Source organism: Cynara cardunculus, assembly GCF_001531365.2.
Source record: "Cynara cardunculus var. scolymus isolate 2C chromosome LG 17, CcrdV1, whole genome shotgun sequence".
Taxonomy (NCBI): domain Eukaryota; kingdom Viridiplantae; phylum Streptophyta; class Magnoliopsida; order Asterales; family Asteraceae; genus Cynara; species Cynara cardunculus.
In genome coordinates, this window is record NC_037544.1 from 2,263,526 (window position 1) to 2,273,451 (window position 9,926).

General features: G+C 35.0%; 1 protein-coding gene across 3 annotated transcripts in view; it reads left to right on the forward strand.

Moving 5' to 3' along the window:
- Positions 1–2,647: 2,647 nt before the first annotated feature.
- Positions 2,648–9,926, forward strand: part of LOC112501048 (probable E3 ubiquitin-protein ligase ZFP1) — an 8,193-nt gene continuing 914 nt past the window's right edge. For 2 of the 3 annotated variants that reach the window (XM_025104688.1, XM_025104689.1), the window contains exons 1-6: positions 2,648–2,727; positions 2,932–3,000; positions 4,784–5,500; positions 6,756–7,159; positions 8,053–8,151; positions 9,092–9,247. In XM_025104688.1, coding sequence (XP_024960456.1) covers positions 4,813–5,500; positions 6,756–7,159; positions 8,053–8,151; positions 9,092–9,247 — 1,347 coding nt within the window. In that variant the 5' untranslated portion in view covers positions 2,648–2,727; positions 2,932–3,000; positions 4,784–4,812. The remainder of the gene's footprint in view (positions 2,728–2,931; positions 3,001–4,783; positions 5,501–6,755; positions 7,160–8,052; positions 8,152–9,091; positions 9,248–9,926) is intronic. The other variant, XM_025104690.1, reaches the window with a different exon arrangement.

Below are 9,926 nucleotides of genomic sequence, written 5' to 3' on the forward strand. Positions count from 1 at the left end.
TAGCTAAGATATAAAACCGAAAATGATTATTTAAATTAACTAATATTATATATATATATATATATATATGTGGATTGTTATATACACTCTCTTAATAATCCTTGAGAATGCTATTATTTTATTTAAATGTGTTGCTACGGTGCGATGATACAAATATACTTTGGATACGACACTGTACGAGGCCATCAGGGTTGTGGCTGTTTAAGAATACCGAAATTTGAGGATCTGTTGAATACTAACAAAATTTAATACAGTATAGGTCTCATGTTCGCCCCCTACTTATCAGGGGGCAACCCCATTAGCCTCAGACAAAAATTATCGTATCATATTTATGTTCTTGAAGACGGGTTTCATTAGGTCGATTAGAGTTACTGGTGATCAACTTTTTTGTCAGAATATAAATGAATATATGACATCACATGTGTATATTTACTTGTCATTTTTTTCTATTTTTGATTTTCAATTAAATTTATTTTATGATATTTGTTTTGGAATAAAATTTTGGAATATTCGTTATCCACTAAAAGTTTATTTAAAACCTTCAATATTCAAATTTCATAAAAAGCTATCAAATATTTTGAAGTTGTAATCATGTTTAAAAGGAATGCAAATTATTTAATTTTTATATGAAAAATAATATTTTATTAATCTTGATGGGTATTTCAACTGGTAAGACGTTAAATTTGCCTTTTATAAGTCACTGGTTCATGTTCTGTATCGGAGGGTTTGTCTGACTGTTAATTTTAAACCCTATAAAATCTGTTGACGTATGTGTAAACTAACCTTGACATACTGGATTACCATTTTTCTTGTTTAAATTCAATTTATTAGTTGGACAAAATATATTAAAAGAGGGGAAAGGGGGCATAGAACGGAGTTAGAGCCTGTTTGTTAGCAACTTAATGGGACTCAGCTTATTTGGTTAACTATATATGACTGTTTGGTACTGGCTTAACGCTATAAAAGTGGCTTATTCAGTAAACTTGTAGGTAGAAGGTTGTTTCCAAACCTATGCCTCCTAATTAAAAAACCCACTCATTCCATCTATGAAAACCCTTCCAAATAAACCCTTCTCAATTCATAGTCTATATAGATAAATTAATCTATACAGACAAATTTATCCATACAGTGCTTAATGAAAAAACAACCAAAGAACCCTTTAGTCCTATGTAAGCAATTTTTTTGTTTGGGCTAAAAGAAAATATCAAATAAGGGGTGAAATTGGAAGGTTTTCTTTTAATAGACCCTTCAAAGTCAAGGGACTTGTTTTGCCAAAAACATAATCCGATTCGCGATATATTACGACAACTACTTTGCTTGACAAATTGGACACGATATCATGAATTTTACGCCAAATCTTTAACATATATACGTAATAACATCCTATCCACCCTTACCCGTCAAACTATTTTGAAATAAATAAAGTTATGAGAGAGAAAAAAAAAAAACCAATAATGGAAGCATGATGCATGAATATCTGGTTTTCTTTGGTTTCTGGTAAAATTCTAAACCAAATTTAGTAATCTTCATGTCATCAGAATCGTTTTTATGCATCTTATAATTTATAAATTCACAACAACGTGAAGCCTAAGAACGATTGTTTGACCTCAAAATTTAAACCTTCATTGACGTAACAGTCTGTTGATTTCTAATATGAAAATAGAGTATTGTAATTTATTATAACACCAAACACCACCACGCTAACAATTGTTTAGCGCAAGTTGGTTCAGTCTTGGATACTGAGTATCTGATCCGTCTGTTTTAATTTCTTAAAATGTTTGAAAAAACAAAAACTCAGTAACAACTTATAGTTTATAACAAAATTCATTTGTGGAAATGTGACTGGTTAAGGCTCAAGAGCAGAAATCTCATCTTCACTAAGTTCGAGTCTGGACGCTGTCAAAGCGCTTGTGGTCATAAAGATTCACCTACAACGACTCAAAACCACTAAAATCATTTGTGATAGCCCGAAAAATTAATCGAAACACTTAATCTAATAAGAATACCCATCGTTAAGAAATAGTCTAATTATTTAGGATATAGAAGATAAAAACTAAATCTACCAAATAAGGTTCGATTCACATGAGACCAATCTGTCTTTGCGAAACTACCAAATAACATTGAAACTTCACGACAAAACATTGTGAACGTATAAAAGCATCAAACGTTCGTAGCAAAAACAAAATGTAAAGGTGAAAGGTTCACCTTCATGTTACTTTCGTATTCAGATTCAATATCATTTTTATGATGTAATTGGTTTCACGAAAACAGTCTGATGTCATGTTATTTCAAGTCTTGCCAAACATGATAAAACAAATTGTAAGGGGGTGTTTGAGATTACTTATTTGAAATAATTTATGATTTTCTACAAAAACACTTATCAACTTATTACAAGTCAAAAAAGTTTAACTTCTTTAAAAACTGTTTATTACCGATATCACATAAGAATAAATCAATAACTTATTTTTACAAGCAATCTCAAACAACCTGCTAAGAATGAGGACATCGAAAGGAGGTTTTGGAACCTTTATTTGCAATGGCACCCCCTGTAATAACTCTGCAAAACCATGGGTACGGTGGAAATGGAGAAGGGGCGCAAACAAAAGTGGAGAGGTTAAGGGCAATTAGAGAAAAGACAGGTGATTTCTTCCCATTAAATTCTCTCTCAAACCCACTCTAAAAGTAAGCTGTCCGGTCGATTATCACTCCGATCAAAATTCTTGTAAGGTATGCTTTTCTTCAACCATTTGTCAAATTATATCCATTTCCCTTCATTTCTTATTCGTTAAATTTAATTTGAAGTTTTGAAATCGGTGAAAAAAACTTAAATTAATGTGGTTTGCGAGCATCGTCGTTGGTTTAGGGAATAGGGTTTTTCATCGAATTACTGTGTGCTAACGATTCTTTGATTTCCATGTGGTTCGATTTTAGGGCTTTTTGGATTGAAGGAATCGGATTTGTAACTTAATTTAAGCTCTGGAAGTTGTTGATGATAAAAAGGTATAAGTATTTCTATTTTATTGGATTTTGATTTTGATTTTGATTTCTGAAGTGAAATCATTGGGAACTTGATGTTTGTTAACTATTTTGGGTAAAATTTGGGTTAATTTTTCTGATTTAGATGGTTTTGTTCATTGAACTGGGAGATTGATGTATCAAAGTAAGAACATAAAAGAAAATTTGAATCAAAGAAATGAAGCTACACCTGGAAAATGTACCTTAATTAAGTGCTAATTGCAAGATTGAAAATTTTTAGGTTTTTTTTTTTTGGGGGCGGGGTTGGTCATTGTTTCGTGCGAAATTGGGGGCAATGCTTGATTCTTGTCGAATTCCTTTTCAATATAAGGTGATAAAAGGATTTTGTAGGGTTCTAATCTACATGCCAAGATTCATAGAAAACAAAAAAGATTCATTTATAAGAGGGTTTGTAGGGTTATACGTTATATGTTTTTCTTTTTTGTGTTGATCGGTTTGGCTTAAGTTCGTGTTTACGGCTATGTTTGGCAACCGGTAAGATAAACCAGCTGTTGGCTGATAAGCTAGCAGATAAACTAGCTATGTTTGGTAAGAGTTAGGGGTTGTGTGTGTGGTTGGTTTTTCATCGAGTCCTAAATAAATAAAGTTGACAGTGTGGATTAATCTGTTTGTATAGATTGGGAGGATTGCAGGTTTGGAAAAACATGGCTTTCTGCATAAAGCTCCCCCTAGAAGTTTACCAAATAAGCCACTTTTTATATCATTAAGCCACTACTAAAAAGTCATGTATAGTTGACCAAATAAGCTGTGAATCCCATTAAGCTCATTAAGCTGCTAACAAACAGGCCCTTAGCTGATGACAATGTCAAATAATCCAAAAAGACGTGTTGAAATTTGGCGTGTCATATACGAGAATTTGGTGTTTGGTTTACAACTTTCTTACCATGTTATCAAGTGCATTGTGCGTCATCTTAGTTGACCAAACTCGTGACCTTGTGAGTTGTGAGTCATACTTCGAGAATCATACGTCATGTAGCAGTGTTGAAGTCTTATGAGTTGACTGAAGGATTATGTTAGCACCGAAAGGGTGCATTTGACATTACTTTATGGATAGCGTGGTTATTAATTTAAATCGTTTCTTGGGTAGGAGCTAAAAAGTAGCGACGGAAGTAATACTCACATTCAATTGCTTGGCACGTAAACTTTATAGAAGATCTAGCACAAGAAACTTTGATTTCACATATATTTACTCGATACAATCTTTTCTTTCTCTTTTGGGGGGATCTGCTTTGATAAATTTAATGATCTTCGTATATTTTGTATGCGCTAATTTGGTATATAAACTTTTAAACCTAGTAACTTGGCATTCGTAGTTCTAATTTCCGGAAGGGAAATTGACAAAATAGCCAATCAACAAATAGGGTTCAACTTTTTAGCCATTTTCTGACCCCAATTCACTTTTTAGCCAATCCTTACGTAGAAGGCTTACGCATATGCGTAAGGATTGTTTTTCGGCAAAAAAAAAAAAAGAAACCTTACACATATGCGTAAGGATTCTTCTTCTTTTTTTGCCAAAAACCAATCCTAATCCTTACGCTTATGCGTAAGCCTTTTGCTTAAGAATTGGCTAAAAAGTGAATTTGGGTCAGAAAATGGCTAAAAATTGAAACCACCTATCAGCTTTGGCTATTTATGTAAATTTCCCTTTTCGGAAACACATGCTAATAAAAACTTTCACAATGCTCTTCGATTAATTATATTTTTTCAAATATGTCTTTACGAAGACTTTTTCTTTTCACTTGATCAGGAAGTTTTGGCTACCTATTATTCAACGTCATGGGACAACATTTGGAACCGCAACAAGTCCATCCTCACGCTGAACCTTGTATGGTATCATATGGTGGGGTAACATGTTATCCGCAGCCTTTTAACAGTCGCACGATAATACCACCTCCAGGAAACAGAACGGGTTTTGATCCTCGTTACCTGCCAGAGAATCACGGGTGGCTGCCGTATGTGATCACCCAATACAACGGTGAACATTGCAATACGTTCATGGTACCTTCCGGAGTTTTCCCTGTTCCAATTAATCAAGGGGTTCATGATCATTTACCCTTTTCAAACAATCATCAAATCTTTGAAAGGAACAGAAGTCTAGTTATGGAAGGACCTAATGATGCATTTAAGAGAAAGAACATTGAAGGGTTCCCTAGGAATTTTCCGGGTTTTTACCGGACACCTGGCTCGAGTTCTTCGGTTGCCACCTCCGAGGGGACAATGATGGATGCGACATCTTATGGGGCTCACAATGATATCCGGTTGGGCATGGAAGGTGGACTTAACCGAGGTGGCAGGAATAGAGCCACGGGTGTTATGGGGTTTGACCATGTGGGAGTGCATAACAATAACCGTTTGATTCATGGTGGTCAACCGACTCAAACAGTTCCTACTCCTCTGTTGGACCAGCATGGTGCTAATGGCGCTTTCCCATGGAATCGCGCTCATGGTGTACCCTACCTGCAAGGTATTGGCGAACTCTATTTTCTTTGTGTCTTATGTTTTTTTATTAAATTATCTTGAGTGGATTATTCTACTTGTTGATTTCTTTTTCATGATCAATTGGGTAACGGATTGGATGCTGAATTACTGATGAAAGAGTGATCGCATTCATATCCTCATCCGTTTATAGTGGATACAAATATGAATATATTCATTTTTGTTGGATACAAATTCAGATATTGTATGTATCTACGTGTTGCTTTATGTTTGATGGTCATTAGATGAATATTATAGTAATAGTGGTGATAAAGGAGACATCGTCTAATGAGCGATATCTATAATGTTTATGTCGTTTTAAAAAATATACTTAAAAAAAATACTCCCTCCGTCCCATAATAAAATGTCCACAATGAAAAAGAGGGTTTTAGAAATATATAATTATCACCTTTTAATTAACTAAATTACAATTTTACCCTTAATAATAGTGGGCTTGATGATTTTCTCTCTCTCACAATTAAGGGTAGAATTGGAAAGTAGACACTTATTTTGGACGGAGAATTTTAAATATCCGTCCTTATTTTTAAGTTATCAATTTTCTTTTTGAGTTGTTGTCAAAGAAGCATACATTTCCTTTTTGGTTAAGATTCTAATCCATATTTACCGTTTTGCTTGTTAGTAATCACTAAAAATATTGGTAAACTCGGCTTTGGTTCTCAAATCCTCCATTTTTGTTCTTATTGACGGGCATTTTTGATATTTGATTAATAGTCAAACATTCTAAATAAATATTTATTTTAGGAACCAGAAACCACCCTTTTTGTTAGTATTCACGATGAATAATACTCACAAAATAGGTGATTCCTAATTTCCTAAAATATTTAAGGTTCCTAAATGAACCTGCTTGTATGTGTGTGTGTATATATATATATATATATATATAGAGAGAGAGAGAGAGAGAGAGAGGGAGGTTCAAGGAAAACCCCTAAAAATTGACAAACTGAGGAACACCTTGGTAATGATTCATTTGGACGGTGTGACATGTGCATACGAGTTATCGGAGCTGTTTCTTGGTTTTTATGCAAATGTGCATATCGGATAAATTGCTTAGAAATTACTTGTATGCACATGTGTATACCGTCCTGATAAACGTTACCAAGGTGTTCCTTAGTTTTTCAATTTTTTGTGGTTTCCCCTGAACCTGATCCTATACACACACGAACCAATGTATATATGTAGATATAGATATATCCATTTACAACCTTGCTCTCTTGTTATTTCAGGATGTATCAATGGAGATGGTATGGAGGCTGCAAACATGGGGATTCATGGATATCAAGTTGCAACCATGAGTAGAAACTCCTCGGCTTATATGCATCCTCCTCCTATCACATCTCATCAAGGGTCCCACAATCTCTATCATCCGCCACCATTGCCACCTATGCCGCCACCGGTACAAGCCCAAAACATGGACGTCCATTTGCATCTAGCATCAACTTCACATAGGCATTCTATAAGCACCTCCACCGGAAATCCTTTTCAACACATGGTTGATCCGGGGCCTAGGTTTGTGGTTCCCACACCACCAAATGGCCTTAGAATATATGAAGCTCATCGACGAGAATTGATGATCGAGTCCACCGCAAGACATCGTAGCTTCCCCAATTTAAGAGTTCTTCCCGAAGATGTAATACTCTCTCTCTCTCTGTTAACACAAATTTGAAGTTCTCTTTTTTGTGTATATATATATATATATATATATATATATGTATATGGGGTTGATATATATAGGACCAAGTTCTGGGGAAAACCGCAAAAGAAATGCAAAATCAAGAGACACCCTGGTAAGTACATAACATGGACATGCATAAAAACAAAGGACCAACTTCAATTATTTGTATGTACATGTGCATACCGTCCAGATGAATAGTTACCACGGTGTTCCTCATATTTTCATTTTTTTGGGGGTTTTCCCCTGAACCACTCTCTCTCTCTCTCTCTCTCTCTCTATATATATATATATATATATATATATATATATATAGCTTGCCCTTCCAATCAATAACGTTCTTTTTTTCTTTTGGAGTTTGCATTTTTCAAGAACAATGGTTAGTTTGCAACGAAAAAACCCAAGTATTATTAGAATTAGGAGCAAAGTGCATCAAAATGCAACAAAGTTTGGTTTACTTTCTACTTAATGTAACAAATAATTGTTTTTTTTCTCAATGGATGTAATAAAGATTCAAAATTTCCTATTTTATACCCATTTCGACTCGTAATCTGTTGATCTTCTAACATCTGATGACGTAGATACCCACTTAGGAAATCATTACAATACAACAAAGTAGACTATAAACTTAGACATCCACGTCATTAAATGTTACAAGATTAGTAGGTTACAAGTCAAAATGGGTATAAAATAGAAAATTTTAACACTTCACTGATTGAGAAAAAAACATTTCTTTGTTACATTAAATAGAAATTAAGCCAAACTTTGTTGCATTTTTCCCTTTAGAATTATTATTTCGGTTTATCGAGTGTTGTTATTTTGGCCGACTCATGTGTGTTTGACATATGTAGGGAGTTGCAATCCTTGATATTTCCGATTACCATGAAGTAGGACACTTAGTTGATCATCACAACGATATGCGCTTGGATATAGACCACATGTCTTACGAGGCAAGTTGTAGAAAAATCACTTTTATTTAATAGGGACATGAATGAGCGAAAAATTAGGGGTACGGGTTCAATTAGTTACGAGTGTTTTCGTAACTCGAATTCTGTCCAAGCTTGAAAATACCTTAGAATGTTTAGTTGGGTTTTCAAAAAGGAAGACGAAAGAAAAGATGTCACTTTTACTTTTTTGTTCATTCTAAAAAATGTCGTTTTCAAATGTTCATTTGTACCGGTACTAGGGGTGTAAACGAGCCGAGCGACTCGAGTAGTAGGTTATTCTCTCGGCTAAAAAACGAGTAACTTTTTCAATGTAGGGCTTGAGCTCGAGTTATGAGCTCGATGATTGTTTATGGGCTCGAACTCACAATCGATTAACTTGTTTATTGGCTCGACGCTGATGATTTTTATATTTTTATTGTATGATATATTAACATATGACATATTTGGCTCGAAAAGTGTATGCTCGAATGGCTCGACTCGGAAAAGTCAATTGAGCTTTCAAATGAGCCGAGTCGAAAATTAGCGTTGTGAAGCTCGGCTCATTAAGTTTAACGAGTTCTATTTTGTGTTCGAGATCGACTCGAGCTCGAAAATTATTAAGCTCGAGCTAAAAAATTATTAAGCTCGAGCTCGTGGTCCCTATACTGTCTAGGTTTATGGTGTTTGTTTGATTTAGTTTGACCGGTACTAGTGGACCGGACCATTTATAAATGTCTATAAAGGTTATTTATTTGTTATATTTCATTTCTTGGTTTACTAGCCAGGGGTATTTACGGAAATAACCGCTCTACTTTTTGGGTAGAGGTTAGGTCTGTGTACATCTCACCTGTGGACCCACCTCCAGGTGGGATATGCGGGGCTCGTTTTGTTGGGATTTGATATGATTTATTAATTGTTTTACCATCATTGCGTAATTTCCCATTCTTTTTTTCTTTCTATTCAGGAGCTTCTTGCACTAGGGGAACAAATTGGAAATGTTGGCTCGGGCTTGTCGGAAACTTCTATTTCGGATCATCTGAAAACGAGAACTTTCAGGTCTTGTAATCCGGAAGATCCGTTGCCCGCTGATGAAGAACATAATTTCTGCGTAATTTGTCAGGTATTTGCCAACAAATCCTCATTTAATCGTATGTCTTTGCCACTTTAGTTAGTAAGCGTCAGCATATCACGATGGTCTGTTTTTTATCTTCTTTAAACATTTGTTTGCTGTCATAATCTCGAGGGTAGGTATTTTCTTGCGATAGAACTATGATTATCGCAAACGAGAAACAATACAATTTGCAAGTATGATTGATTTTGAATAAATTGTGAAAACGTAAATTGAAAAACGAAACCATTGTGATAGACACGTGTTGTTCAAAGTCGCTCGTTGTGATAGGGTCTAGGGGGTAGAGGGTAGAGATGATGTTTCCGTGAAGACTCCCGTGTCAATTAGTAACGTACGATTTAGGGTCGTATCTTCCTTTCTTTTCAAATTTCACATCTTCTAATTGGGGACTCGGATAATGACCAAGACGTATAGGACGTAAGCGTCTTTAGGATGCGTTTTGTACGCGGGACTGGACAAAACAAGATCTTGTGTCCCATGTTTGGCGCGACATTAGACTGGAACATGATAATACCGAGTGTTTTGTCCCATCAAAATAGGTGGAACAAGAATAGAGAGATGAGACAAGATTGGTGAATTACTAAACTACCCTTGTTAGTTTACCCTTTTTGTCCCAACAAAATAGGTGGAGCAAAAATTTGGGAGATGAGATAAGATTGATAAATTACTA